This window comes from Aplosporella prunicola, assembly GCF_010093885.1.
Source record: "Aplosporella prunicola CBS 121167 unplaced genomic scaffold K452scaffold_25, whole genome shotgun sequence".
NCBI lineage: Eukaryota > Fungi > Ascomycota > Dothideomycetes > Botryosphaeriales > Aplosporellaceae > Aplosporella > Aplosporella prunicola.
This window is the reverse complement of record NW_022983553.1, coordinates 358,354-385,299: the sequence shown is the minus strand read 5'-3', so window position 1 is coordinate 385,299 and position 26,946 is coordinate 358,354. Positions and strand designations below refer to the sequence as shown.

The 26,946-nt window shown below is 53.0% G+C and overlaps 14 protein-coding genes across 14 annotated transcripts; 4 read left to right on the top strand and 10 right to left on the bottom strand.

Annotated features, from left to right (window-relative positions):
- Positions 1 to 738: 738 nt before the first annotated feature.
- On the top strand, positions 739 to 1,946 carry K452DRAFT_329017 (uncharacterized protein; the record flags this gene model as incomplete). The annotated part of the gene is made up of 2 exons (XM_033545029.1): positions 739 to 1,054; positions 1,135 to 1,946. 2 exons carry the CDS (start codon positions 739 to 741, stop codon positions 1,944 to 1,946), a joined length of 1,128 nt encoding a protein of 375 aa, XP_033393830.1.
- Positions 1,947 to 3,622: 1,676 nt separating this feature from the next.
- K452DRAFT_291161 (uncharacterized protein) lies at positions 3,623 to 4,604 on the bottom strand. The gene is made up of 3 exons (XM_033541127.1): positions 4,446 to 4,604; positions 4,138 to 4,256; positions 3,623 to 3,982 (listed from the first exon to the last, which is right to left on the bottom strand). Exons 1-3 carry the CDS (start codon positions 4,503 to 4,505, stop codon positions 3,823 to 3,825), a joined length of 339 nt encoding a protein of 112 aa, XP_033393829.1. The 5' UTR covers positions 4,506 to 4,604; the 3' UTR covers positions 3,623 to 3,822.
- An 826-nt stretch (positions 4,605 to 5,430) lies between these two features.
- On the bottom strand, positions 5,431 to 6,243 carry K452DRAFT_311888 (uncharacterized protein; the record flags this gene model as incomplete). The annotated part of the gene is made up of 3 exons (XM_033543476.1): positions 5,431 to 5,940; positions 6,002 to 6,128; positions 6,182 to 6,243. 3 exons carry the CDS (start codon positions 6,241 to 6,243, stop codon positions 5,431 to 5,433), a joined length of 699 nt encoding a protein of 232 aa, XP_033393828.1.
- Positions 6,244 to 6,453: 210 nt separating this feature from the next.
- K452DRAFT_339344 (uncharacterized protein) lies at positions 6,454 to 7,483 on the bottom strand (the record flags this gene model as incomplete). The annotated part of the gene is made up of 3 exons (XM_033545297.1): positions 6,454 to 7,188; positions 7,249 to 7,375; positions 7,431 to 7,483. 3 exons carry the CDS (start codon positions 7,481 to 7,483, stop codon positions 6,679 to 6,681), a joined length of 690 nt encoding a protein of 229 aa, XP_033393827.1. The 3' UTR covers positions 6,454 to 6,678.
- A 1,553-nt stretch (positions 7,484 to 9,036) lies between these two features.
- Positions 9,037 to 10,142, bottom strand: K452DRAFT_234909 (uncharacterized protein; the record flags this gene model as incomplete). Its single annotated transcript, XM_033537393.1, has 3 exons — positions 9,037 to 9,099; positions 9,155 to 9,900; positions 9,959 to 10,142. 3 exons carry the CDS (start codon positions 10,140 to 10,142, stop codon positions 9,037 to 9,039), a joined length of 993 nt encoding a protein of 330 aa, XP_033393826.1.
- Positions 10,143 to 10,673: 531 nt separating this feature from the next.
- K452DRAFT_256978 (uncharacterized protein) lies at positions 10,674 to 12,541 on the bottom strand. Its single transcript, XM_033538418.1, has 2 exons — positions 11,626 to 12,541; positions 10,674 to 11,505 (listed from the first exon to the last, which is right to left on the bottom strand). The coding sequence occupies exons 1-2, from the start codon at positions 12,359 to 12,361 to the stop codon at positions 10,907 to 10,909; spliced, it is 1,335 nt and encodes a 444-aa protein (XP_033393825.1). The 5' UTR covers positions 12,362 to 12,541; the 3' UTR covers positions 10,674 to 10,906.
- Positions 12,542 to 13,304: 763 nt separating this feature from the next.
- On the bottom strand, positions 13,305 to 14,627 carry K452DRAFT_234816 (uncharacterized protein; the record flags this gene model as incomplete). Its single annotated transcript, XM_033537386.1, has 5 exons — positions 13,305 to 13,613; positions 13,669 to 13,755; positions 13,812 to 13,923; positions 13,972 to 14,417; positions 14,466 to 14,627. 5 exons carry the CDS (start codon positions 14,625 to 14,627, stop codon positions 13,305 to 13,307), a joined length of 1,116 nt encoding a protein of 371 aa, XP_033393824.1.
- Positions 14,628 to 15,596: 969 nt separating this feature from the next.
- Positions 15,597 to 18,512, top strand: K452DRAFT_277867 (multicopper oxidase). Its single transcript, XM_033539342.1, has 6 exons — positions 15,597 to 16,199; positions 16,629 to 16,646; positions 16,697 to 17,173; positions 17,223 to 17,443; positions 17,494 to 17,855; positions 17,934 to 18,512. The coding sequence occupies exons 1-6, from the start codon at positions 15,867 to 15,869 to the stop codon at positions 18,314 to 18,316; spliced, it is 1,794 nt and encodes a 597-aa protein (XP_033393823.1). The 5' UTR covers positions 15,597 to 15,866; the 3' UTR covers positions 18,317 to 18,512.
- Positions 18,513 to 18,982: 470 nt separating this feature from the next.
- Positions 18,983 to 22,644, top strand: K452DRAFT_321464 (uncharacterized protein). The gene is made up of 2 exons (XM_033544395.1): positions 18,983 to 19,342; positions 19,417 to 22,644. The coding sequence occupies exons 1-2, from the start codon at positions 19,144 to 19,146 to the stop codon at positions 22,398 to 22,400; spliced, it is 3,183 nt and encodes a 1,060-aa protein (XP_033393822.1). The 5' UTR covers positions 18,983 to 19,143; the 3' UTR covers positions 22,401 to 22,644.
- Positions 22,645 to 22,646: 2 nt separating this feature from the next.
- On the bottom strand, positions 22,647 to 23,462 carry K452DRAFT_291154 (uncharacterized protein). Its single transcript, XM_033541126.1, has one exon. It carries the CDS (start codon positions 22,964 to 22,966, stop codon positions 22,700 to 22,702), a length of 267 nt encoding a protein of 88 aa, XP_033393821.1. The 5' UTR covers positions 22,967 to 23,462; the 3' UTR covers positions 22,647 to 22,699.
- Positions 23,102 to 23,605, bottom strand: K452DRAFT_95132 (uncharacterized protein). The gene has a single exon (XM_033547347.1). It carries the CDS (start codon positions 23,505 to 23,507, stop codon positions 23,238 to 23,240), a length of 270 nt encoding a protein of 89 aa, XP_033393820.1. The 5' UTR covers positions 23,508 to 23,605; the 3' UTR covers positions 23,102 to 23,237.
- Positions 23,606 to 23,624: 19 nt separating this feature from the next.
- On the top strand, positions 23,625 to 24,062 carry K452DRAFT_311880 (uncharacterized protein; the record flags this gene model as incomplete). The annotated part of the gene is made up of 1 exon (XM_033543475.1): positions 23,625 to 24,062. One exon carries the CDS (start codon positions 23,625 to 23,627, stop codon positions 24,060 to 24,062), a length of 438 nt encoding a protein of 145 aa, XP_033393819.1.
- K452DRAFT_291152 (uncharacterized protein) lies at positions 23,862 to 24,508 on the bottom strand. Its single transcript, XM_033541125.1, has one exon. It carries the CDS (start codon positions 24,384 to 24,386, stop codon positions 24,162 to 24,164), a length of 225 nt encoding a protein of 74 aa, XP_033393818.1. The 5' UTR covers positions 24,387 to 24,508; the 3' UTR covers positions 23,862 to 24,161.
- Positions 24,509 to 25,188: 680 nt separating this feature from the next.
- On the bottom strand, positions 25,189 to 26,440 carry K452DRAFT_291150 (uncharacterized protein). Its single transcript, XM_033541124.1, has 2 exons — positions 25,479 to 26,440; positions 25,189 to 25,419 (listed from the first exon to the last, which is right to left on the bottom strand). Exon 1 carries the CDS (start codon positions 26,183 to 26,185, stop codon positions 25,547 to 25,549), a length of 639 nt encoding a protein of 212 aa, XP_033393817.1. The 5' UTR covers positions 26,186 to 26,440; the 3' UTR covers positions 25,189 to 25,419; positions 25,479 to 25,546.
- Positions 26,441 to 26,946: the final 506 nt, after the last annotated feature.

The window sequence follows — 26,946 nt, the reverse complement described above, 5'->3', positions numbered from 1 at the left end:
GTGCTGCGGGCCGATTGTTAAGTATAGGAACCACAGGGAAAGCGAAGTGAGGCTGCATCAGCAGCAAGCAAAGACAGTTAATTGGATCGTCCGATGTGTTATTATTTCGCTGTCGCGCAATCCAGCCGCTTGCGTGCCGCGCTCTCGATCTCGTCCGAGCGTGCAATGCGAATTGCGGCAGGCCATGACCCTTACGGGATAATGGTATGGGGCGCGGAGAGGGAAGTTCCCTGGAGCGTGGGCAGGCCGTCGGTGGGCGATCCGCGCGCGCCGCCGCCTCCGCGTATAGCTACGATTCCTTCCGGGCGGCGCTGGAAAATCAGGCCAGGCCAGGAGTTGGGGGATGAGGGCTAGTTAGTCTAGACACTCCAACACGCGGAAGCCAAGGGAAGTCTGACCGACTTTTGATCTGCGGTTTGCAGAGCACGGCACGCCAGATTGACCCAACGCGAAAAGAAGACCCTGAGCTGCCGCGCGCACACGCACTTATATCCCGCCGCCACGCCCGCCCTCTGCCCATTGACCGCCCGCCACACACACACACCCTTCCTCTCTCTCTCTCTCTCTCTCTCTCTCTCTCTCCGTCTCCTCCTACTCCTCTTCCTCCTGCTGCTGCTGCGTCGCCGTCTCTCCCACTACTACTACTACTATTACTGCTGCTCGACTCCGACGACCACCACCACCACCACCACCACCACCACCACTTCTCAAACACACAAACACACACACATCGCCGCCATGGCCGCCGCCCGCCATCCCACCTGGACTCAGTCCTACATCGAGCGCGCTCTGCTCCCCGAAACCTCGCCCCTAACGGCCTACCTGCTGCGCCTGATCGCCATCAAGAAGACCAACCTGTGCCTGTCGGCCGACGTCAGCACCACGGCCCAGCTGTTGGCCGTGGCCGAGGAGGTGGGCGACTCGATATGCCTGCTCAAGACGCACGCCGACACCATCTCCGACTTCTCGGACCGCACCGTCAAGGGCCTGCGCGACATTGCCAAGCGCAAGAAGTTCCTCGTCTTTGAGGACCGCAAGTTTGCCGACATTGGAGGTAAGAAAGAAGAAAGAAGAAGAAGAAAATTACTCTCGATGATGAACCCCGCTGACCTGGGTCCCTTCCCCGCTTTGCAGAGACCGTGCAGAAGCAGTACACCGGCGGCCCGCTCGTCATCGCGCGCTGGGCCGAGATCACCAATGCGCACATCCTGCCGGGCCCGGCGATCGTATCGTCGCTAAAGGAGGCGGCCGCCAGCGCCATCGCCACGTACAACCAGTCGGTCTCGACCGAGATCAGCGCGTCGCCGCCGACGTCGGCCGAGTCGTCCATCGACGCGTCGCCCGCGGGCGCGCCGACGGCCGAGCTGGACCGCCTGGACGTCGACGAGTCGTCGAACCAGGCCAACTGCGACCGCAAGCAGAGCATCGTGTCGATCAGCACGACCATCTCGCAGAGCATCAGCCCGCAGCCGACGCCCATCATCGACGAGGAGGGCGAGGGCTCGGCCGACGCGCACGAGGTGCTCGAGCGCCTGGGGAGCACGCCGTTCCTGCGCGCGCTGCTGCTGCTGGCCGAGATGAGCAGCGCGGGCAACCTGCTGACGGGCGCCTACACGCAGCAGTGCGTCGAGATTGCGCGCCAGCAAAAGGACTTCGTCATGGGCTTCATTGCGCAGCGCTCGCTCAACGAGCTGCCCGGCGACAACTTCCTCACCATGACGCCCGGCGTCAAGCTGCCGCCCGCCGGCCAGCCCGTCCCCGACGGCCCCATGGGCGACGGCAAGGGCCAGCAGTACTCGAGCCCGCGCCAGGTCGTTCTCGAGCAGGGCGTCGACGTCATCATTGTCGGTCGCGGCATCGTCGCTGCCGAGAACCGCTCTGCCGAGGCCGAGCGCTACCGCCAGGAGGCGTGGGCCGCGTACGAGGAGCGCATTGCCCGGAAATAAGATGATGGACGGGCACGCTCACGTCTTCTTTTGCTTTCTTGACTTTTTTTTTATGCATCATCCATCAGCCTTCTTGCTTTACTTCTCGCCTTTTAGTGTCATTTTGCTTCCTCTCCTGTTATGGTGGGTTGGTTGGCTGGCTGGCTGGTTGGTGTGGTGCTGCGGGCGTATACGGCGAAGGCTCTACCCACGACGCGCAGGGCGGATCGGGTGCGGTGGCGGAAGGAAGGGACGGCTGGATGGACGGACGGACGGATGGTTGGTCGGTTGAACGCCGCAGCTATTATGCAGCGGCCGGTGCGTGTGTGTGGATAATGGGCGAGATGGAAAGAGGAGCAAAGGTCAGATGCAGCAGGGGGAAAAAGTACTCAGGCTTCCATTGCCTACAGAAGTCCCGCGCGGAGGCGGCGGCGGTGACTACGGCAGCAGCAACAGCAAGCGTCGTCGTCGTCATTCTGCCACTGCGGCGGCGCGGGACCTGCGAGCGGCGTTTTCGGGCTTTGGTACGGGTTGTACGAGTTTGCACTGCTGGCGGCTGTTGTACGGTGGTACTGTAGCGTGTATAGGTAGTTCAGGCTGGCAGGGAATTCCGGGCGGGTTAGGTATCGTGTTGGAACTAGGTATGTTTGTATGTATGTATATGGCTGCTCGAATGCGCGCGCGCACGCGTTGCGGGGTGAGCGCATGGGAATATGTATGCTTGTATGTACCTACCTACGTATGTATCTGTGTGCCTGTTTGGTCCTATTGTACCCATCTACACTTACGCATTAGGTACCTATTTGTACCTACGGGAAGAAAAGCAACCATGTCCGACACCATCCCTAGCTAGCTACCTACCCTACCTAGACACTTCCCGCCGCTATCCCTACATCTCCCCACCACCACCACCATCATCACCGCTGCCTCTATTTTAATCCACCACCCGTACAGCAACCCCCGCCCCGCCGTGCACAGCAGCTAATGACCCAGCAAGCTCGACACGCACGCACGCACGCTCGCGGCCTATCATATAGGTGCCTAGTGCGCTGGTATAGGCAGGTGGGCGATCGCTAGATCGCTTGATCTCTTAAGAGATCTCTGGATCTGGCGCTAAGGCGGGCGGGAGATAGGGTAGGGACTGTGCGGGGAAAGGGTGAGAGGTCGGTCGAGGTCGAGCTCAGGAGGAGGGAAGAAGAGAGGGTTGGCTTGGGTTATTAGGGGTTGGTTGGTTGGTTGGTTTGGTGGGGTTTGTATGGTTGAGCAGGAGATGTTGGGTGGTGGGGAGGGTGCTTGGTAAGTGTATATGTGTGAGTGATAAGAGCAATCATATTACGCAAGAGAGGGGGAACGCGGTGCTGGGTCGGTCGCGTAGATTGCGCTTGATGCGAGATGCGAGATGCGAGATGCGAGATGATGGCAGATTAGGATGCTGAGATGGTGGTGCTCGTGCGCTTCTGTCCCCTGGGGTATATTGGGGTTGTTATAGCTGGCTGTGTCCGTGTGCACGGTTCTGGTGGGTTGGTGGGTATGTAGGTATAAAGGTATGCTTGAATTTTGGGTTGGATGAGGGGTGGATTGGCGTAGGTGTGTATGTGCTAGAGAGACATTTGGTGAAGGGCTGGCTGTTTGTGGGTTCGTGAGGGGTTGGATTTATGTATAGGACTGTCAAAAAAGCAAGCAGGAATAGAAACAGTGAGTAGTCCACGAGGTCCATAGGTAGGTGTGTAGGTATGTTCGTAAGCAGGTAGCAAACACGCCCTCGCTCTCCATATCTCCTACAGTCTTTTACATCCTCTTACTCACTATAAACAATTTCCCCTCTCTCTTTTTTCTTTCCTTCCCTCGTCACCTCTCTTTCCTTGCTTTCTTCTTCCTGCCATTTCCTGCTCTTGCATTACATATGTAGCGTCCCCCTATCCCGGTTCTCGAATCCCGCAACCGGGCGCGACCAGTAAATGGACAGCGGGCGCGCGAGCAGGTCCTTCAGCTGCCCGGCCGCCTTCTGAAACGTCTCGCTGGACTCGTGCGCCTCGATCGCGGCTTGGGATTTGTACCTGTGGGGCGATGGGCGTTGGTAAGTGGAGGCAATGGTTGGGGGCTGTGGTAAGTGTAGCGGTGATGATGGTGTTGGTGTTGGGCAGAGGATTTTCGTTGGGCGTTGAAAGGGATGTGTGGCATGGAAATGCTCGAGCTATAAGTATGTACGCACCTCTCGTGCATGATGAACTCGGGCGTCTCTCCCGTGATCTGCTTCAAGAGCTGGTACTTGAGCGTGTCGGGCTCAAAGGCGTGCACCCATGCCGTGAACGTCGTGAGGATCTTCTCGACCTGTGGGGACGGACACGCGCGTTAGCCCAGCTCAGCTAACTTTACAGACAATCCGCTCGTCAGATAGACACCGCTACTCGCTCCCTGACGCGCCGTTCAGAAGGAAGGCAGGGAGCGAAGCATGCGTGTGGATCTGGCGTGGGGGCTGTCCTTCTGATCATGGACGCATTTATTGGCCTGAATGCGTACCTCGTCGACCTTGTCCACCTTTGGCGATATGACCGCCGTGCAAATGATTTCCTCGGACATGGTGACGGTTGGAGATTGGTAGGATGGAGGTATGTAGGTACGCTAGTATAGGTAGCCAGCTGCAGGCGGAGCGGAGGTGTTGTAGCGGCAAGGCTTGCGAGCGCTCGCAGAAGTCAGCGAGATAAGTAACGAAGCGAAGCGGACCAACGCGATTCGGATCGATGCGAAATGCAATTGCGATGGGCTGCGGACGTACGCGTCGCAGATTCCTCAAAGATCGGCGCGGCGCAGCGAAGGGGTCGGGGTCCAAGCAGAGTGGGAAGGTCGAAAGTCAGTCAATCATCATCTTTCGCTCTCTCGCAAGCACGACCGCATCCGCGCGGCGCCCTTATTTGTAGGTGACCGCCGCCGTGGCATTACGTCAGGTGAGGGGTTCGCGGATGCGGTCGAGGTCGCGGGCGAGTCGCGGACGACGTTGGTCGCACGCCGAAGATGATCGGCGCGGTCCCTGGATTCGCGGGCGCTGCGCATCTGCATCTGCCTCCAAGGCCCCCTGTTCGGGAATCAGGATGGCTACGTCGGCGTCGTGCGCGCTCCTTGTCGCCGTTGTGCTTGCAAAGAAGGAGGGGAAAAGGGGAAATGCGGCTGCTGCTGCCTTGCTTGGGCTTTGCACTGTGGGCTCTATGGGCTTGTGGACTGTGGACTGGCTGGGATGGGTCGTGTTGGGGTGGGGGCCAGGTGTGGTGGGGTTGGATAGCGAGCATGTGGGGAGCAATTTAAGGTACCTAGTACTCCGGGTAGCGCTTGGGTGCGTGACGTCGAATAGACGTCGCTGGCTCACCAGTCCTAGCACATTGCCTCTTTTCTCTACTTCTTCATTGCTTCCGAACTTAGCTACTAGATTTGCTCCACATCTTACTGGCTTCTTTCTTTATCGCCGATAGAGCCCGCAATAGCACAGAAATGACACCCATATACTTGTTCTTCAGGTTCTGAACTCTGGGAACCAGTTATAAGGGGCTTCCACGTTACCCTTCCGAGCCTTTTCTTTGCGGCTAGCAGCAGACGGAAGTGCGAAAGTACCCAGAAGATCAATGCTAAAATCTCCGTTGTTTCTGATCAGGTCTTTGAATTCGTCGCAGAGCAAAAGGTCGCAAAGACGGGTAGCAGCCACTTTACAGATGAAGTCGCGCATTCCACGATCGGAATCCGGTGTTCCATCGTAAATAGCTGAGACTATCGGTGCGAAAGATTTGGGATCCAGTTGGTTGTAGTTGAATCCTCCCTTTGCCATCTTAAGAGCATACGCCTTCAGGTGTGAAAGGCCATATTTCTCCGCTATGATGTAGACATCCACATGAAACGACATAACACTGCCAGGGTCGGTAGGGCCTTGTCTGTGTCCATGGTATTCGAACTTGTAGAGGTATTCCAGCATCGCGTGGACAATGTTAGGATCATCTTCGCGTAGGTTAATGAGATTCTCTTTCTTTTCCTAGTAAAAGTCAGTTACATCCGTTTCGCAAGTCCATAAAAGGACTCTCAATGTCTTATACCTTGAAGTCTAGGACGCAAGCTCGATTGAAGAAGTCGCTTTGGGCGCAGACGACCACTTTATGAACATTCCATTCGCTTCCTTTGCAGTGGATTCTGAGGTCTGAGAAGACACCGGAAGTGAAGGTCCTTGTAGCGGTTAGTATTGATTTAATTTAGTTAGATGGCGGGAAGGTCCGTACGCTGACAGCCCTTTTCTGAGCTTGGAAGTTGGATCGGGTTCGTCTTGGTTGCCGGACGCCATTATGGTGTAATAACAGGAGGGACCTGGTCTTTCGAGGCGATGGCGTGGGCGAGGTAGAGTTGCAAAGATTCAAAGGAAGAACGAGCTGGGGGAGAGTGCCTTTTGTGCAGTTAGGTTGGAAGCTAATCCTATTTAGGGAACCTGAAGTGAAAGTGAGAGTGGCCACGCGGTAAGTCGGCCCCCTCAAAGGTAGACCGTACGAGAGTCAATGAGTAAGTTCCCACGAGAACCATAATGTCTCTGGCTTCATCCAGAGTTTTTATGGATTTTGACAACACAAAGTAAAAGCAAACTTTCTATTGTAGATCGTCTTTGTTTTCTACGCTGTGGGCCTAATCACCATTCCAAGTCTACCCGAAGAGATGGAGTCTCGCGCCTGATTCATTGACATTGTTCTCGGATGATGTCCACCGACAAGGCAAAAACTAGCTGCTACTAATCATGATCCGAATCTCCCTGCTGACCATAGACGACGTCGTTGTTGCACATGCAGGTGGGCAAGTGCCAGTTGTGGTCACACTTACAGTATCTCGAGGCAAGTGCTCTCATGAGACCAAGGTTGAAGTCACCGCCCTCCTCCGTATATTCTTGGAACAACGGGCAGCTCAGAAGAACATCATGGTTCTCTGCAGCGAGCTGGCTGATGTAACTCCGCAAATCAACATCAGAATTCGGCGTTCCATCGAAAATCCTGACGATGACAGTAGCAAAGCGTGCCGGACTTTCAACAAGGGTCTCGGCCACTTTCTTAAACTTTCCCAGGGCGCACCCTTTGAGATGGGTGAGGCCGTACTTCTCTGCCGTAAGGTAGACTTCCGCATGGAAATCCGCCTCCTCGTGAGAAGAAGGGTTGAAGGTGTAGTCGAGGGAATAGAGGAATTCAAGCATCGCATGGACGATATGACCGTTATCCTCACTGAGATCAATAGAATTCTCTTTCGATTCCTAAAAGGCCCATGGCAGTAAAGTCCATTCTGACAAGAGCAAGCTGTTAAGATTACATACCCTGAAGCCGCCGAGGCAAGCACGCTTGAAGAACTCGCTCTGTGAACAAAGAACGATCTTGTGGACGTTCCATTTCATCGATTTGCAACGGATAACCAGATCAGTGAAATCGCCGCTGAGAAAAGTTCTAGGGCAAAAGGGTCAGTAATGATATGTTTCAGCAACTCGCCAAAGTAACGTACGACTTTAAGCCTTCAGTGAGGGCGGCAACGGGGCCGTCATCGTCAGACGCCATGACGGTGTAATCCGAGAAGGTTGTCGTACTCTCGGGATGTGAATTTGTTGGAAGAAGCGCGTGGTTGCAGGTTTCAAAGAGACCGGGTCAAGAAATATGTTTTGTGCAGTTGTTTAGGGAACTAAATCGCTTTCAGAAACCCGAAGTGTTAAAGTGAAAGCTACCTGGTACTTCACTGATAGCTCCAGTAGCTTTCAGTAGATACCAGTCTCATCATTGGGGGGAGCCATCCATAAAGCCACAAAAACGGCGCATACGTCCAGCTCACACACATGTTAGTCAGAGGCATCGGATAATTACCCACTCCCTCTAGATATGTTTCCCACTCCACGTGAAGACATATCTGCAAAACTTTGTGATATACTTTCTATCCCTAGATATTTTGTATAATTATACCTTCGTAAGTACCTTTAGACTCTGAATATTTTATTTCTGTACCCTTTTAGATTACTTTAGTACTTTTATATGGTTTTGGATCCAAATATACCTAGGTAGTATAGTTTTACATTCATATAGTTATGTAATGTCTGCTAGCCGTAGTATAATAATCTATTATAACTACCTAAGGAGTAATCTGTAGGTATCCTAGATTTCAATTAATACGCAGTTAAGGGGTGGGCAGAATTTCTAGAAGGGGCCAAATTATCCGGGACCTTCTTCTAGAAGCTCTCAACACAAGGCCTGCAATACACCACAAGCTCCGCACTGAAACTGTCTCCTATCCTTTGGCCTTGTCCCCATCGAACCCGACCATCATTCTGCAGAGTTCCTTGCAGAAGCTTCCGCCGTCTTCAACAAGCTCAATAAACTCCTCAAAGTGAAGCGGCTGATCCAGGTTCTTAGTCGCGATAGAACAAAAGTGATCACGGGCTTCGCCATAATTCTCCGGGGTTCTACTGTAGATGATATTGACAGTGTCTACGAAGTTGATAGTGCAGGTGGGACTGTCCAAAGAATAGTCCTTTTGCCGGTGCAGGCCTCGGAGTTGCTTTTTTTTCTTGTGGCACTCCAGGGCCTTCTATCTCAGTCCCTCGATGCCGTACGTCATTTGCGATCACGTATTCCACTGCATGTGACTACAGGCGGGATGTACTCCTAATAACATTAGGCCAGGAAGTCGGATAGGTGTGTATTTACCTCTTTTCGACGCTAGTTAAAGAATATGGAAAAGTTCTTGGAAATACATAAACATCATCACTGCCGTTTTGGTTATCCGCGATGAGTGAGAAACCACGTTTGAGCCGACTGTCCTATTCCACCTGTTGAAGTAGTAACTATCTATCATGGGCGAAGAGTGCGACTTGACGTCATTTAAGTAAATACTAAGGCCATGGCCAGCTTACTATCTCAGAAGTCCGACAGGTATCTGTGGAAACCAAACACGCCAGGTTGGGTATTGGAATCCTTGTACCGCAAACAACGTCAGTTTTCAAAAGATGATAGCAACGCCCATTAAGAGAATAACTTAACGTATTGCTATCCAGAGACAAATAGAAGGACTGCGTCCCTTCCTACGCGCGGATTTCTCGATAATGAAGGGTTTGGTGGACCGTTCACCTGTAGAGATCCTTAGACTTCTTACGGTCCAATCTCCGGTTCACTGCACCAAGCACAACCTGTGATGAGTGAGTCAGAAGATGTTGCGTTTTGACGGATACTATAAGAACTTACCTTGAGAATTCCTTCGCCAGTCAATTCAGTGTCATCAGCGCCAGTAAACGGCACCGTATCCACAATATCTCTGAGATCATCCTCACCTGCCAGCTGTGCAAGCTCATCATCCAGCTGCTTCAAGTGCTCTTTGGCGCCTGGCTCGCGGCCAACTTGGAAAAACTGAATTCCTACCTGCCAGGCCGGAGCATCGCACTTATCCAGCTTCTTGGCAGCGTTGATAATCACGGATTCCACATCGTCGCTGGGCTCTCCATCCGTAATCACGATAATGTTAAGCGGCTTCGTGTTATCCGGATCCGCGATTACGCGAGCAAGGTAAGGCTTTAGGATCTGGTTAAGCCGTTGACCCGTCGGGGTGCCGCCCATGGGTCGGACAGTAGAAAATATTTCCGTAACCGTGGAAGGCAGCGTGACATTATGGTAGTATTGGTTATCCGGGTGGTTGAGGAAAAAAATGTCAATTCCATCGGCGTCATGTGCCGTGCAGATGGGCGTGATGGCCTCCAGTGCCTTCCCTGTTTCGCGCCACGAGCGGCCGGCCATGCTTCCAGAGTCATCGATCAAGAAAATCGTATCGAAGGAGCTGAGAAAGGCGTAGCGGTCATCGCTCGGCGTCACCGACGCATTTGCCATGTTGAGCGGGGTGGCGGTTGTGGCGGCGGCGTTGGATGACTGTGGTGTTGGACTGTACGCCGGCGGAGGTTCGGTGGAGGGGGTAGTGAAAGCGTTCATGCCCGGGCGGTCTGCACGCATGTGAGATCCTGCTGACAGTCTAACCCGGATATTTTACGTCATGCTTACCTGGGCGACGGGTTGCCGGAGCACTTGATGTGAACGGGTTATTCTGCTGCTGCTGGCTATTCGAAGTGGTGGACTTGAAGCTAAAGGTTCTAGAGAGTCTTGACGATGCAGGTGAAGAGGATGCGCCCTTCGATTCCTTGCGTGAGAGCTTGTGTTTAATGCTTCCGAAAATGCCGCGCTCCATGTCGGCGTTTTGAGGGTTTGAGGTGGTGGGTGATTGGCAAGTAGAGTTGAAGAAAGAAACTACGGCCGCGCACATGCTGTGGAGTATAATGTGTAAGTAAAGCGTAAGCAAGCAGGAGGCCACGAGACTGAGGTGAACCTTGGTTCAAAGTTTGATAAACCAAACATACAAACGCAATTTATTTCATCTCTTTCTTCTCCAAGGAATCTGCCTCGGAGACGCCTCGCCTACAGCCCCTAAAGAGCAGATGGGCACTGAATCTGCCCCACCTGTTTGCAGTTGCGGTAATGTCTTGAGGTGGTGAGATTAGGCTCAAGAGATGCCGCGAGATCGGGTGGTGCGGGGGCTGTGTAGCCTAAGGCTCTCAACTCGCACAAGGCTGAGGCTGTGTCCCTGATTGCGGCCTTATTGAAGGCCAATTAAACTGCGCCGCCGCCCCCACCTATCAGTGGTCTTCTCGAGGCGCAGCCTCAGGTGCACATGGTCAAGGCGAATTCGGGATGCACCTGACATTACTACGTAGTAAAAATTCCTAAGTTCACATGTTGCAAGCGCTGACTCCGCCTCAAGGCAGGATTTGATGCTGAACATATCAATTCAACGCTCACATATAGCAAGGGCCCTAGGTTCTCGCGAGGTGTACCCATAGCTAACACCTGACGGGTATGCCGGTCACCGTTCAGTACTCCTTACGACAGCCTCAGCCAAAGCTGCGACTCACAGGCAGTCTTCATACCATATGGCATACATTCAACGAACCACCATCAGTAAGCATCTTTAGCTGTCCAGTCCCGCTCGGCAGCAGTGAACATATCCCTCAGCCCTGAATGCCTCGCAAGGCAACCGTCTCTTCCGTGCACTCCTTTTGGGGGCATCCTTGAGTTCGAAATGAAAAAACGAGAGTTCGTCCACAGAACGGGCCGCTTGGACTCTGTCCATGCATATTCTCTCCTGTGATTCCGCCAACAGTCACCACAGATGCCAATGTCAGAACCTTCAGCGCTGGAACTGATACAACTTTGTACCATATCAAGCAGTGGAATTAATTTTGTTCGGAGGCCACAATGGGAATGGTTGTTGTCAATCTGATATGCAGGGCATTGGCGTAAGGACTCCAGTAGCCGGTTGATATCGCCTTCATAATCATCGGGCGGATCGGCGCCAAATATGGTCGACTCGAGGCGCAGGGTTCCGACTTTAGTGAAGAAGCGGACCATTTCTCCCAGTTGGAAAACATCGCACTGCGCAGATGAATCATAACCGAGCCTGCATTGGCGTTGCCCGGAGGTGTAGAGCTTCAGAAAGTAAGACTGTAAAGAGCTGATTGTCTCCAGTACACATTGACGACGGTGCATGATCTCCTCTGCGTATCGTTAGCATGTGTGCGCAGAGTGTGAGGTCTACATTCCGCGGTTGTTCTGAGCCAAGGCGAAACACAAGAACGCAAGCTTTGGGGATGGACATCATTGAATGCAGGCCTTACCTTCTATACCAGCAGGGATATCCCACCAGAGCGCGCCAGGTTCCTCAAACCCTTGAGCTTTCCATCTTGTGGATCCCGATAGAGTCAACCTTTTGCTGTACATTCGGACCCAAGGCGCATAATCCAGCATGACACCAATCATAAGTTTCTGCCTTGTTCTTTCTTCGGGCACGTTTGACGCTCCCTTAAGCTTAGTTTTCGCATCTATTGCTTGAAAATATTTCCTCCGATGAACGTATTGTGACAAGGTCGGTAACGCGTCAAACCGATCCGCGACGATTGCAAGGTTGCCAATATTGGGTATTGGCGGGCTATCTTTGCCCAGGCTTTGATCGTGAAGGACACGTAGGAAATCTGCAGTGATGAGCTCGATCGTCTTGACTTTCGATATTCTCCCGATGTCTACGATGGTGATTTGAGGAAGCTCCTCCACGGGTGCGTCGGCCAGGTTCTTGTACTGCTTCCGCAGGCGCTCATGTTGGGCAGTGACAGTTGCTCCTTCGCTAAACCGCGGGCTTAAAAGATTTTCGAAGTATGGCGATGCAGCTTGTAGACGGTGACTGTCAACCCGGTATCTGAAGCCTTCTTGATCGTCCTCAGCCTTGACCCGCAGTGTCAGGTCACCGGTCTCAGAGATGATTGTGATCCCCGGCGCTTGCGGCTGCCCTTCCTTGTTTTCGGCGTTTGTGGAAGTCGGCGATGCTGGAGGCGTGGCAAACAGTGAGCCGGCTGGCATGTTGGGGGCGACGCTCTCTTCGAGGATGGGTACGAGATAGCTGTAGCGGGGTATTCAGGGAGACGGCGATCGGTGAGATTGGTTTGGAAGCAAAAAATACCAATCCCTTTCCTCATGGATACGGCCAGTTCATGGTTAGAACAGCTAAATAGAGGGTAAAAAATGTTCAAGCGGTGGCTCAGAAGCGTCGGAGTGTAAGAGAACGGACGTCACCTCAAAGCCAGGCACAGGGCATCTCGGGGAAATTCCGAACTAACGCCGCCTGGCAGGAGTACCCACCAGACCGTACCACGTACATAACACCCCATCGAACAATCGCCGCCTGCAAGTCAGCCATCATCCATAACAGGTGATGGGTCGTACACAGCCACCTCGAATGCAAGCGGACTACCTCTTGAACTATAGGCGGCTCTGCTATACGTTCACAGCCCACTCGGTCTTGGCTAAGTCAACGAAAACATTCTGAATGCCGGAAGTTGTCATACAATATATTGATTATTCCGTCGTACTGATAACAGCTTTTTGAGAAGACCTATGTTGGTTTATCGACAAGATTCCCACAGTCCCGTAAACCTTCCCTGAAACATTCTATCATACGATGGTTGCACCTCAAATGGATAGACATCCAAAAAATCGCATCGTCGTAAGTAACATCCGTCACCGCGAACCGAGATCCACTGTCTAGCGAGACAGTGTATGATACAAGCAGTCCCTACAGAGTACTCCATGCCTAGCTCACAGTCCGAGTCCTGGGTATGGGTGCAATGATCTTAGAGCACACGCAGACTCTACGCATCATAGCTGGGTCTCTTCTTCTACTCCATACAAGTATCACCGTCTCTCTTCACGGTGGATTTCGCTCCATGGTGACGGACGTTACCTGTCAAAAGTAAAACAAAAATAGCTTGGCACGCTGACTAAAAATTCGCCAGGGCTTATCGACTCATTCCTTAAATTCCCGGATGTTGGTTGTGGCAGGAGCAGTTTCTGCATCGACCTTCGCCTTGGAGTTTATGACGGGCTCGCCATTCCTCTCGCTTCCAATATCAGATGTGGCGACAGTCGGGCGCTTTTTCATGAGAGGGTAGTGGCCGGTCTTTTCCGTGTACCGCATAACCACAAAGGCAGTGATGACAGCAACCCAGTAAAGATTGTAGGAGATGACGGAGCCGTAGGTCGCGGAGTTTTCCCAGCCAAGGATGGAGTTGAAGATGCCCCATCCACCGTTGGCGGCAATTTCCGCGTTGCAGCACTAATTAACAATGTCAGCTTCTTCTAGTGTCGCAGCGGCTTCTCGAAGCACGTACATTTACATGCCACACGCTTTGTCGGATGTCATAAGATCCTGGTCCGGATCCAGTCTCCGCCGCATCGCCTCCCGTAAGTTTTACCCACTGTTCCCTAGTTAATTTTTGGGAACAATCATGGCAAAAATGGATATAATGCGTACTTTATTCATCTCAAAGGCCCACACAGCTCTGGAGAACAAGCCAGCTGCTACCAAGTATAAGAAGCAGGTAGAGACGATAAGGAATATCTGCAGCGAAGCAGCATTGCCTCCCCTGTTCAACTGGTCAGTAACTACCCTTGGAGCTTCTCTTACTACTTACTTGTAGATGAAATATCCAATAAGACAGCCTGCCCCGAGTCCACAGACAACCGCCAGTGGAAAGCTTTCTGCTGGCATGCCTAGGCTGACACCGCCAATAAAAACTACTGCTTCAAGGCCCTCTCGAAGGACTGTAATGAAAGGGAGGAGAAACATGGCATATTTCTCGGCCCATTTTTTCATGCGACCTCCGACTTTTCCCTTCCTGTTGTCGTTCGCTTCAAGTGCCTTCGAAAGCTTCATCTTCCACTTTTCTTGGAGTTTGGACACTCGTAGAAGAGCAACACCCATCACAGTAATGATGATTGATGCAATCAGTCCAAAGACACCTTCCCACAAGTCTTCCGTCTTGGAGAAGATATCCTTTCCGACGCCGTAGAATGCACCGATAAAGCCGCCGCCGATAATCAGACATAAGAACAATCCCAAAGCTACGCCAAACCAAATCTAAACATAATCAGGCTTTTGCTATCGCGACATTGGGAAACCACTTACTTGTTTCACCAAACGTTTGTATGTTACTGCATCATGCTCAGGGCCAAGCGTTTGCTTCAGAAACGAAAGCAAGACAGAGACGATGATGCTTGTCTCCAGGCATTCTCTCATGCAGATGAAGAACACTGAGGTTGCGTTAGTTAATTCAGCGTGCGCAAACATGTTTCAGTGGGTTTACCTGGTACAGCGAAAACGTTCACCATTCTGGATCGAAAGGCAGCTTTGCGGGAGATTAGTCTCTTGCAAAAAAGTGTGCTCTAGCGATGGAGTGAGGGAGATGGCGGTTGATAATCTGATACTGATGATCTGATAAAGAGGGGGCGCTTTTTAACTGCATCTCTTCAACAACATCATGCCGCGCCCGCGACACTCTGGGTGTCACAGGCATCCCGAGGCCGGAAGCTCACCAGGGCCCGACTGTGCGCTAACCTGCCCCAACTGCGCTACCCTCGGGTAGATTCGACGCTCAGGCGCCAGAATTTCACGCCAAACCAGGATGCTCCACAGCGGCAACGAGGTCTCGAAGCTTGGTTCATTGCTTAACTCTGCACAAGCATGCTATTTTGATGATCGCCAAACCTTGTTTCCCCGTCCTGCGCTTTGTCTCTCCCCACATATAATATTCTACTGACCTTATACGACCTTTATCCCTTTGTTCAAATACCCATTTTACATCATCTGCTCGAGTTCCCTTCATCATCTGTTGACAACACGAACATGTCTCGTTTTTTAGCCTGCACAAGGATTACATTTCCTCAGGATCAGTTAACTGCATATCATCACAGAAAACATTCTAGGTTCGCTATCTGTTACGCCATCGTATCATACCGAAAGCCATCCACGTCCTGGATTACTCTCGATCGCAGCCACTTTGCGCTTAAAGATTCCCGTTGGAGAAAATGATCCACGTCACATGGTTCATATCGCGCCACTCGTCCTTCTGACCTTCCGAGCTAGGTGTGCCGACCCACAGCTGCATCTGTTGGGCCGTCTTTTCGCTTTCGGTTATCAGATGTTCTCGGCCGTCTATAGGTCTGATTCTTCTCTGATCCTTGGTGTCGGCATTTTCCTATGTGTTTTGGCCTTCTGCATGAACTTTAAGCAATGGGCTTGTCTGGAACCTTCAACAAGTGCCGCAATAATCGGACCGTACCATGACAGTCCATTCAACCAAAGAGTTGGAGTCAAGGTTTATCTGATCTCTGCTGAATGTCTAAAACTATCGATCTAATCAATCAATCATTTCATTTTCTCAAGTCTATCACTTCTTTCCCAGACGCCCAGGACGCTTCAGGCACAGATTTATTGTTCACAGGAGCCCTATTGAGCTCAGACTTTCAGCGCATGCGCCGTTAACACCTCCGGCTTTGTGGCAACGAAAATTTTGCCACAGCAACTCTCATGGCACGTTCAATTTTCACTTTGCTGGCATCAGCATTGTGTGCCAGTGCGGCCACGGTCACTTACGACTTCAATGTTACTTGGGTCCGCGCGAATCCTGATGGCCTCTTTGAGCGATCTGTGATGGGGATTAATCACCAATGGCCTATTCCTGCCATTGTTGCCGACAAGGGAGACCGCGTTATTGTGAATCTTAACAATCAGCTTGGGAATGAAAGCACAAGTCTGCATTTCCATGGGCTTTTCATGAACGAGACGAATCACATGGATGGCGTTGTGGGTGTTACGCAATGCGCAGTCCTTCCTGGCAACAACTTCACATACAACTTTACGGTACGTTTGTCATGAACTCGCAACCCTGTCTGGTCTCTTGCTGCTTGATTCCTTTCACTGTCAGAACAGAGAGGCTTCATAGCTGGGAAATATAACTTTCCTTTGGAAGGCGAAGTCATTCCCTCTATGAAGTCCTCTCTTACAAAAAGTCCAGACTGGTTACAACGTTTGGGCTGGTCAGCACCTTCCGGCTATTAAGATTAGCGTTGACTGTTTAAGCTGTCTCTCTCGTTACAATGGTAAATGTATGAAAGGTCACGCAAACCCTAGGTATGCCGATGAACGCTTTTTTAAGGGTAGGAGTTTCCTGGCCAACTCATACGTTGTAACCAGGTTTGAATTTGTTTGAGAAAGCACCAAAAGATTAGTGTAGTTCGCCATCGGCTACAAAAGAGAATTTATCCCAGAACAATGCTAACGCTACAGTAGGTCAATCAATCAGGAACTTACTGGTAAGGCATCTTATCATGGGTTGATGAGTGCATACTCAATCTAAGTACAGGTACCATTCCCATGTCAAAGCTCAGTATCCCGATGGTTTACGAGGCCCACTCATAGTGAGAGACTCCGAATCTCCATACAAAGACCAATATGACGAGGAGATTGTGCTTACCTTTTCCGATTGGTACCACGAAAGAATACCAGTCTTGATGAAGCAATTCCTTAGTGTCACTAATCCCACTGGCGCTGAGCCTGTGCCAAATTCGGCGTTGATTAATGACACACAGAACCTTACCGTCTCAATGACGCCCGGTAAGACCTACATGTTCCGCCTCGTCAACATGGGCGCTTTCGCCGCACAATATGTTTGGTTCGAGGGCCATACCATGAGCATAATCGAGGTTGATGGCGTCTACACCGAGCCGGCTGAAGCAGACCGAATTTACATGACTGCTGCACAACGATACAGCGTCTTGATTACTGCGAAGAACGACACGAGCTCAAACTTTGCCATAGTGGGGAGCATGGATGAGGTAGAGCATACTTGACTTATCTATACCATCGGACGTTAACACAGTGAAGGATCTTTTCGATACCGTTCCGTCCATACTCAACAATAACGTAACAGGCTGGCTCGTCTACGATGCCACTGCAGACAGGGCACCAGCTGTGCTCGTTGACGCTTACGATCCTTTTGATGACTTCACACTCGTGCCGCAAGACGGCAAAGACCTACTCAGAGACGTCGATCATCAGATTACACTTGATCTGAAAATGGACAACCTCGGCGATGGATTTAACTAGTAAGTCAATTCCCACTACAACATATTGTCTATATATTTACTCCGCATAGCGCTTTCTTCAACGACATAACCTATGTTGCCCCTAAGGTTCCCACACTGTACAGCGTTCTTTCCTCAGGGAGCGCAGCTACCAACGTATCTATCTACGGCAGCAGCACGAACAGTTTCATACTTAACAAGAACGAGGTGGTCGAGATCGTTATTAATAACAACGATGCCGGCAAGCACCCCTTCCACTTGCACGGCCATGAATTCCAGGTCGCATCACGTTCCGAGGACAACGCAGGTCTGTACGCGAACAACGTAACCATGCCTCAGACACCAATGCGTCGCGATACGATCCTCGTACGTCCGAATGGCAACGTTGTACTGCGCTTCCGGGCTGACAATCCCGGTGTCTGGTTCTTCCATTGTAAGTGATTACTGGATCCGCTCATCCCGTCCAAAAACATAGTTCAGCAGACGCAACAGCTGACGCCCATATTTACAGGCCACATTGAATGGCACGTCGCGTCCGGCCTCATCGCCACGATGATCGAGGCCCCTCTCGCTATCCAGGAGCAGTTCTCTTCCGGCCGCTCCATCATCCCCGACGACCACTGGGCCGTCTGCAATGCCTCCCATACGCCGACCAAGGGCAATGCCGCCGGGAATACGAAGGATCTATTCGACCTGTCCGGCGAGAATAAGGCCCCAGCGCCGCTGCCCGTGGGCTTCACGCCACGCGGCATTGTTGCACTCGTTTTCAGTTGTGTCTCGGCTTTTGTGGGCATGATCGCTATTGGATGGTATGGTATGGCACCCCTGCAAGGGGCAAAGGTGGGGGAGGGGGCTTGGTTGGCGGAGAGAAGAGAGGAAGGCAGAGATGAGTAAAAATAGGAGGTACAGTATGTGGACAATGAGGGGAGTATGAGAGATGGTTACTTATTTTTTGGTTCGACACCACTGATGGCTTTACGATGTACATTGTGTACGCAGCTTCGGATTACGCATGTACAAAGGAGAAGTCCCTGCGTTTTGTAAACACATCTGCGTTCAATGGCTGACAAGAATCTTCATGTGACACGAAACGAGTGATGCCGCAGGTGAGCCGCTGTATACTGTGTGCTGCTGTCAGGGTAGCCGCGATTGCACTTTTAAATGTCTTGGTAGTTCGCATGATGTTGTAGCTGCGCTCGGGTCATTCGCCGGCCAGGAGTGTCTCCTAAAAGTGTCGTGATATAACACCTGAAGCAACTGCTGTGCAGTAGGTAATTTTCCGCGTCTCCCGATTATTTGAGAGGAGCTCAAGACGGTGTGCGTTTTCTTCTAGTGCCAGTCCAAGCTCGTGACTGGTGTTTAAAGGTGCCATACGTGTATGCACTAGGTCGAGGCGGTATGCAGCAGATAGGCGAGAGCGGAGGAAAGCGAAAGCGGATCGCTTGATGATTGGAAGGCTCGTCAGCCGCGCGCAGGGCCAGGACAGCATCACAAGAGAAGCGTTGGGATAAAATGGCCAGACTTGCGTGTTGTTGACCAGATCATCAGCCAACGGACACGATGGTCGCCTGAGGAGCGCCAGCTGAAACCGCCTACGTCATGAATGGTTATTTCCCGCCGAACCCCATGATGGCGCCCTAGGCAAAGCTCCCCGGCACATGCATGTCTTCCCTGCCATGATACTTGAGCCCTTCGTTTGAAGTCACCCACATACGGTCAAGATGCCGGGCTTGGTGCGCAAGCTTCTGATCTTCGCCGCTGCGGACGGCCTGATCCTCCAGCCCGCACCTCCGCGCAACCACCCGCCCACGACGCAGCAAGCTATAAAGATCGACTATACGGGCAAAATCGCGCCGCTGCTCAAGGACAGGCGCGAAGAGGACACCACGCCCGTGTCGCTGGAGGCTCATGGAATAGTTGGTATCGCCTTTCCCCTGACGCGACGCGCTCTTCTCCGTTGTCGGACTTGCACTGACCGCGACACTGGCACACAGGCCTACTGCAGGTTGCCAAAGCAAACTTCCTCGTTTCCATATCCGAACGCGAACTCGTTGCGCAAATACGCGGCAAGCCCATATACACCATCACCGACGTTACTCTCATACCCCTCGCGTCCCAGGAAGAAGCGAATCGGGCCATCATTCAGGCCAAGGAGAGCCTGAAGCGGCGCAAAGGGAACCATGACAGTGATGACGATGACGAGTCTTCAGACGACGACTCTGACAGCTCCTCTGATCACATTACGGTCGACGAGTCTCTACCAACCACCCCGCCGTCAGAGGCTGAGAAGGACGCCACGGCTGCTACGTCCCGCAAGAGAACAAGTGTCGCCCAGGATGTGATAGGCCGGAAGGGAGTTTATGGGAGGTTCGCACAGAAATGGTTCTCGAAGAAAGGCTGGAGTGCAGAGCACAGGCGCATGCAAGGAATGAGCAGCGACGAAGATCTTCCGCAGAAGCAGAAGCTCAAGACTGAGACACCCAATTCCGAGATACCAAAGACGGATGCACCAAAGGCGCCACAGGATGACGCAGAGGCCGAGCCTCAGTCTATGTCCCCTTCGGAGGAGAGGAAAGACGCTGCCGTGAAACCAACACAGGAACTGGAGAGTAACTTGCCGATGCCCTCCGGAAACACAACCAGCACGTTGCTTCCGAAAATCCTCAAGACCACGAAGCTATACTTCAGTAGCAAGAGCTTCTTCTTCTCATACGAGTATGATTTGTCGAGGAGTCTTGCCACCCAAAATGGCGCCTCTACATCCCTTCCGCTGTACAGACTCTTTGATCCCGTATTTTTCTGGAACCAGCGGATTGCCGCTTCATTCATTGAGGCTGGTCAACATAATTTCGTGCTGCCACTAATCCAAGGGTTTGTCGGCCAGCGTGCCTTCTCTGTCGATGTGTCCGCGACGAGCTCTGAGGCAACTGTTGCAGCATCAGCCTCAGATCCGCGAGAAGTCGTCGCCGCACAAGATGAAGCGAGGAGACCAGGCTCACCGTCCTCGCCGACCAAGTCTGGATTGGCCTCCCCTCAAGTCACTAATCTGTCCGTGCAAGGCTCGAGAAAGAAGGATTTCTTGATTACCTTAATATCGCGACGTTCCGTGAAGAGGGCAGGCTTGCGCTACCTTCGACGTGGTGTTGACGAGGACGGGAACGTTGCCAATAGCGTGGAAACTGAACAGATCCTGTCGCCGCAATCATTTGATTCCAACAGCGGCAAAATCTATTCGTTTGTCCAATTCAGAGGCTCCATACCGATATTTTTCTCGCAGTCTCCGTACAGTCTAAAGCCCCTTCCCCAATTCCACGGTTCCCCTGAGGCGAACTATGCTGCTTTCAAGCTCCATTTTTCCAAGCTGGCAAACAAGTACGGAGGGGTCCAGGTGGCCTCGCTTGTTGACAAACATGGCAACGAGGCAAAGATCGGTGAAGAATACGAGTTCACTGCTAGCTTGCTGAATGAGCGTGGTGGTATAGATGGCAAGGGAAAGGGGCTTGGATTCGAATGGTTTGATTTTCACAATGTCTGCCGTGGAATGAAGTTCGAGAATGTTTCCATGCTCATGGATGCGTTGGCTCCAAACATGACTTCTTTCGGTTGGACCGCTGAGGAGCACGGCCTGTTGACTGGCACACAATCCGGTGTACTCCGTACCAATTGCATGGACTGCTTAGACCGCACAAACGTTGTCCAGTCTGCATGTGGCCGCAACGCTCTTGAGCAGCAGCTCGCAGAACAGCATATTGGCATCGATCTTCAGAACGACCCCAAGACTTCCTGGTTCAACACACTGTGGGCAGACAACGGAGATGCAATTTCCAAACAGTACGCCGGCACCTCCGCGCTGAAGGGAGACTTTACGCGGACTCGGAAGCGCAACATCACGGGCGCGCTCACGGACTTTGGACTTACGCTGTCGCGCTACTACAACAACATCGTTAACGACTACTTTGCGCAGGCTGTCATTGACTTCTTGCTTGGACGGGCGACAGAGTCCATCTTTGATGATTTCGAAGATGACATGAAGGCTCAGGACTACGCCATCGATCTGCGCAAGGTGCGAGAGATGGCCATTTCTCGCTGCTCCGAGCTCGTGATTGAGGACGCCGATGAAGACTTCATCCACGGCTGGACGCTGTCATGTCCTGCTAAGGGCAACACGTTGCGCGTACTGCCGTTTGAAGAATGCGTGCTGCTGTTGACGGAGAAGGCACTGTACTTCTGCCGCTTCGATTGGGGCACTGAAAAGGTGCGCGAGTTTGAGAAGATCGAGCTCGAGAACATCACGAAGCTGTCCAAGGGCACGTACATCACCAGCACGCTCGCGCCCAGGCACATGGACGAGACGAAGAACGTGGGCTTCGTCGTCGAGTACATCCAGCAATCCGACGCCGTCCGCATCAACACCCGGAGTCTGGCCAACGAGAAGAGCGAATCCGAAGCCCAGGCCCGCGCACAAGCCGAGGGCAAAACGAATTCTGAGACCGAGAATAACAAAGACGACTCCGACGGGGCTCAACGCGAAAGCATTGCGGAGGGTGTGACGGAGGCGTCGAAGGCCAAAGCCGAGACTGAGGGCAAGGGCACGACGTCGGAGAAGGAGAAAGAGAAAACAGGTTCCCAGTCGGCACCGGTGCGCCGCTACCTAGCCTTCAAGGCGCTGCCGCCCAAGTCGAGCTTCGCGACCGCCAGCGGACCGGACGACGGCGAACAGCCCAGCGAGCCGCCCAGTGAGCGCGAGCTTGTGAGCATGATTTGCGCAGACGTACAGCGCGCGGCTGCGGAGGTGCGGGGGCAAAAGAAGGGGATACAGAAGAAGAGGGCGAGTGTGAGCGAGGGGGGAGAGGATGCAGAGGCGGATCCGCTGGTGGCGATTGAGGAGAGGGAGATAATTAGTCTGGCCGAGGCGAAGAAGAGCACGGGGTATTTGGAGCAAATTGGGTATTCGTTAAAGAAGCTGGTTTGGGCATAGGTTGAAGGAGAGGAGAGGGGAGGGGTGGTGGATTCGCATTCGCATACGCATTCGCGGTGGCATTTGCATCTTTTGGGATTTGGGTTGGTTTGGGGTCTCTTCTTTCTAATTCGCACCTTTCGGCCTCTCGCGCGACGAGTGGTATCATTTAACGATATCCGAGTAATAACTAAGCCTTAACATTCCTCACAACCATTCTGCGCCATCTTTTCGCCGAAAATATACTCCCCGGGGCATTCCCCCCAGAAAAAACTCTTTCCCTATTCCTCTCTCATTCCGTCCGCTCTCTCAATCATCACTCACTTCCCCTCGCCAGCATTCTTGACGCCGCGCGCGACGCGCGCCGCCCCGTCCTCGACGCCCGTCGCCACGTCGGCAACGCCCTTTCCGACGCCACGGCCCGCGGAGCCCGTCGCGCCCTCGATTGTCTGGCCGACGCCGCGGCCGGCGGCCCCGACGACCCCGCCGACGGTGTTGGTCAGGCCGCCGACCGTGTTGCCGACTGTGGAGGTCACGAAGCGCACGCCGGACGTGAGGCCGGATTCGTTAGAGTTTGTGATGGCCATTTTTGGTAGGTGGGAGTAGTGCTTTGGCTTGGTTTTGTTGGTGGGTTTGGAGGTGGAGAGTTTGTTTGTGGTTGTTTGTTGTTGTGGTGGTGGTGGTGGTGGAAGGAGGTAGTTGGTAGAGTGATTAAAGTAGCAAGAGTGGACGCGGATCGGGCTCTTATACGTGTAGCTAGGTACGTGTACGCGTATCCCGGTATCAATTATTCTGGAGCCTGCTTTTGATGCGAGGTAGGTGCTGACCACCCGAGCCCCCGCGAGGGCGACGGACACCTCACGCGCGCGGTGACGTCAGCGCGTGGGCTGGGGGCTGTGCTACAGTGCTGGGCTGCTGATTCGTGGGCGCAAATGGAGAGACGGGAGAGGATGATTGGTGGGCGTGGGTGTGGTGGTGTGAAGGGGTGTGTGTGCTGTAAGAGGTGGGTGCGGATGTGCTCGTGGAGTTGCGGGAGGGAGTTGTGCTCTGTGTGGGCGGATGGGCATCAGTGCTTCGTGGAGGGGTTTTTAATAAGGGTATAATTGCATTCATCGGATGCCTATCCATGTATCTGCATAGTGGCGCAATAACCAACGGCTATCGATCGAGTCAGTCAGTTTAGAGGGCCTAACTTTATACAAGAGTATAACTAACCAGCCAGCGAAGCCATAAACCCCCATCACCATGCCTATAGCATCAACCCATCACCATCGTACTTGTACACTATCACCTCCTATAGCAACCTCCTTAACCTCTCCAGCCGGTGCCCCATCACGCACCACGGTCCCCCACCACAGCAACACAGCACATCCACCTACCCCATCCAGCCTAGCGCCCTCGACCACTTGCCCGCAGTTCTCCCGCCACGCCCACCACAAACCACAAAACCTCTTCCATCCTTCCTTCGCTCCACCACCACCACAACCACTCCCCCATCACCACCACCGCTGCCGCCGCACCCCCGCCTCGGCGACAGCGGCACCCCAGCACGAGGTAAGCCTTGCACATTTCCTCTTTCCACACAACAATAACAACAACCTACCCACGGTGCCTGCACTGCTCTCGCTTGCAAGTGCTCGCAGGCTCGCCTTCTTCCCTGATGATCCAAACCACAATGCATAGTTCAACCGACCAGAATACCTGGGGAAACAACCATTCCATCTTTCGCTCCTATCTGAGAAGAAACACACCTAAACAAAGCTTCGTCTTTAAAACACGCATTCATTGCTTTTTATCTTGCTGTTCTTGGGAATTTGCGCGCTGACTGACGTTGCGAAGGGTTTTAGGTTTGGGTCTGCGTGTTGTGTGCACTGCTGCTGGGGTGGGAAGGGTTGGGGATACTGTGGGTGGAGGAGGTGTGCAAGGCCGCTTGCTGCACGCATGTATACACGCGCATGCGTTTCTAGAAGACGGAAACTGCGTGCTTGTGTGCGGTGCGGTGGGCATGGTAGCGCGAGGCCATTCCATGCCCTGTAGCGGCCGTGTTCATTGTGGTGGTGGTTTGGGTAGATGTTGTTGTAGTTGGTTGATAATAGGTAATCTGCGTATGAATATTTTTACGACAACCGCTCAAGTGTGCTCGGTTCTGTTTGCGCGTGTGCTCGCTGTGACCTGCACCACCGCCGCCGCCGCCGCCGCCGCCACTGCTGCTATGAGCGCAGGCATCACTCGTTACTCTAACAGGTAGATGATGTGTTACTCCTATGAGACGCGTTGTGGTGGATTAGGCAAATCACTGCACTTTATACTATCACTCGCCGCCATGGCAGTTTGATGGCACACCCAAACATCACTCACAAGCACAATCACTCAACCAGCCAGCAACGCAATCGAAATGCATAGATGATATTGCATCTCGCCTCTCGCCTCTCTCCTCTCTCCTCTCCCTACTCCAGAGTATGTACAATGGTATACCACACATATGTACAGCAGCAGCGTATGCAAGTAATATGTACATAGCAAAAGAAAAAAAAGTGAACGCGATCAATCGGTAGGTGTTTGTGTGTTTGTGTGTGTTTGTGTGTGAGAGTGTGATAATGTAGAGGTTATGAAAAACGCAAGGAAATGGATAGCAGAGTAATTTAGTTTGATGTTTGTTTGTTGTTGTATGTCGGATGGTGGTGGTTTGTTGTTAGGCGCCTAGCCAAGCAGCACTCACTGTTTTGCGCGCTGTGATGTGGGTTTGTAATTTTGGCGCTTAGCCACGCCTGCTGCTGAGGGGCGTGGCTGTGGCTGCGGCTGCCTGGGAGAGATGGAGAACCCGAGTTTGTTCTTGGGGTTGTTGAGGTGGTACGAGTGTGTGTGGTATGGGGTGGTTGGTGTTTTGGTTTTGGTCATAAATCATTTCGTCGTAAACGGGCGTTAAAAAGGTGCGCAAATGCGCGGGTGGGAGGAGCACCGGAATGAGGGTGCGGGTTGCCGTGGTGGTGGTGGTGGCGGTGGAGGTATGGTCGGTAGGCAGGGAGGTCATGAGAGTGGTCTGGTGAGGCATTGGGTCAGTCAATGGCTGGGCTGTGGGGTGATACTGAAGAAACTTACCAACACCATGAGGTTGATACTCTCCTCCCCGCTTCCCAGACAGAGACGACTAAAAGCCGCCCCCCGTCTCATATCCTCCCCTCCTGGGGCATCAGCATCCATGCTTCGACCCCAAACGCGACGGCGCAAAGCACCATGCGCACCACCCCATATCGCCACACCTCCTTGATGCGCCAATTGGCGTCGCGACCATCATCCTTCCTCTTCTGCCCACGGTCCACAATCTCAACAATGGCACGGAGGCGGGGACGAAGGGGAATCTGGAGCGCGAGCGCGGCAGCCGCCGCACCCAGCGCAATGAGGTGGTTGCTACGATGAGCAAGGGAGCCGCGCAGGGCCAAAAATGCCAGACTGGCGATGGTGCCGAGCAGCGTGGGCGGCAGCGCCGCATTGGAGAGCAGCACGATGCCCTTGAGCGCCGACAGCTTGGCGTGCGACGACATGGGCGCGACCACCAGCGACGGCAGCACCGCCAATGTGGACCAGGCCGTTGAGCCCGCGAGGAGCGCCAGGGCGCTCAGACTGAAGAGCTGCGTTGCGCGGTAAGCAGCGCCGGCAGCGCCGGGGCCGAGGCCGAGGGCGTGGGCCGTGGCCATTGTGATTCGGTTGTAAAAGCTTCTGTTGTTATTGTTGTTGTGGGAGAGAAAATGTCGCGTCTCCAGGCGCGTCATGATGGACGGGTTTTGTAGATCGTGAGCTCGGGCCATGATGTGTTGTTGGGCTATTGGGCCCGCGCTGGGCGCGTTCACCGCCGCAGATTTTAGGAAGAAAAAGTGAAGCGCGTGGGGCCCACGTGGTGCTGTTGGGCTGCTGGGCTGAGCTCTCTGGTCTCGTGGTGTGGAAGAGCTTGTTTAAGGCCGTGGTGGTGGTGTGGTGTTGAGAACGGCGTCCTTTTTTTCCTGACGTCAGTACCTAGTTAGCCCTGCGCTCGACCACCTAAGGTTACCTACCTCAATTGATACAGTATCATTAGTACCCTACATACCCACTCTATACACAAACAAACACAAGCAAAAATGTCCAAGCCCGCCCCCGACCCCGCCCAAGTCGCCCGCTCCCTCAACACCATCCGCGACGCCGCCATCCTCTCCCCACCGCAATACCAATCCATCAGCGCGCAGCCAGCGCACCCGGCGCACCCCAAGGCGAGTCCTTTCCTTCCCCTAGTTTGCGTGCACGGCGTGTTGTTTGTTACTGACGAGCTGGCTGACGCCTGGGGCATTCATTGAATGGGCCCGCGACCTCATGGCGCGGGGGCTACGGCCGGTGAGTGCGCTTGTGTTTGCGTCGTCATGCTGCTGCTGATGCGTGTGCGTCTGCTTAGGCTCGGATCTCGTGAATCATTTGTTCTAGTGGGCTGCGAGGGATGAGAGAGGACTGGAAAGAAGGAGATGTTCATATGTTTGTATGTTATGAGAAAAGAAAATCACAATGGAGTGGAGTTTGTCTCCCGTTTATATATACTATA

Excerpts from the sequence above, each read along its gene's own strand:
- K452DRAFT_95132 (XM_033547347.1), bottom strand. The coding sequence starts at position 23,507 with ATGGATAGGCATCCGATGAATGCAATTATACCCTTATTAAAAACCCCT.
- K452DRAFT_291150 (XM_033541124.1), bottom strand. The coding sequence starts at position 26,185 with ATGGCCCGAGCTCACGATCTACAAAACCCGTCCATCATGACGCGCCTG.
- K452DRAFT_277867 (XM_033539342.1), top strand. The coding sequence starts at position 15,867 with ATGGCACGTTCAATTTTCACTTTGCTGGCATCAGCATTGTGTGCCAGT. Across the intron at positions 17,174-17,222 it reads TAGTGGGGAGCATGGATGAG|GATCTTTTCGATACCGTTCC; the intron begins GTAGAGCATACT and ends AACACAGTGAAG. Across the intron at positions 17,856-17,933 it reads CGGTGTCTGGTTCTTCCATT|GCCACATTGAATGGCACGTC; the intron begins GTAAGTGATTAC and ends CCATATTTACAG.
- K452DRAFT_321464 (XM_033544395.1), top strand. The coding sequence starts at position 19,144 with ATGCCGGGCTTGGTGCGCAAGCTTCTGATCTTCGCCGCTGCGGACGGC. Across the intron at positions 19,343-19,416 it reads GGAGGCTCATGGAATAGTTG|GCCTACTGCAGGTTGCCAAA; the intron begins GTATCGCCTTTC and ends ACTGGCACACAG.
- K452DRAFT_291154 (XM_033541126.1), bottom strand. The coding sequence starts at position 22,966 with ATGGCCATCACAAACTCTAACGAATCCGGCCTCACGTCCGGCGTGCGC.
- K452DRAFT_291152 (XM_033541125.1), bottom strand. The coding sequence starts at position 24,386 with ATGCCCACCGCACCGCACACAAGCACGCAGTTTCCGTCTTCTAGAAAC.
- K452DRAFT_256978 (XM_033538418.1), bottom strand. The coding sequence starts at position 12,361 with ATGCCAGCCGGCTCACTGTTTGCCACGCCTCCAGCATCGCCGACTTCC. Across the intron at positions 11,506-11,625 it reads TATCCCTGCTGGTATAGAAG|AGGAGATCATGCACCGTCGT; the intron begins GTAAGGCCTGCA and ends AACGATACGCAG.
- K452DRAFT_291161 (XM_033541127.1), bottom strand. The coding sequence starts at position 4,505 with ATGTCCGAGGAAATCATTTGCACGGCGGTCATATCGCCAAAGGTGGAC. Across the intron at positions 4,257-4,445 it reads AGGTGGACAAGGTCGACGAG|GTCGAGAAGATCCTCACGAC; the intron begins GTACGCATTCAG and ends CCGTCCCCACAG. Across the intron at positions 3,983-4,137 it reads GAGTTCATCATGCACGAGAG|GTACAAATCCCAAGCCGCGA; the intron begins GTGCGTACATAC and ends ATCGCCCCACAG.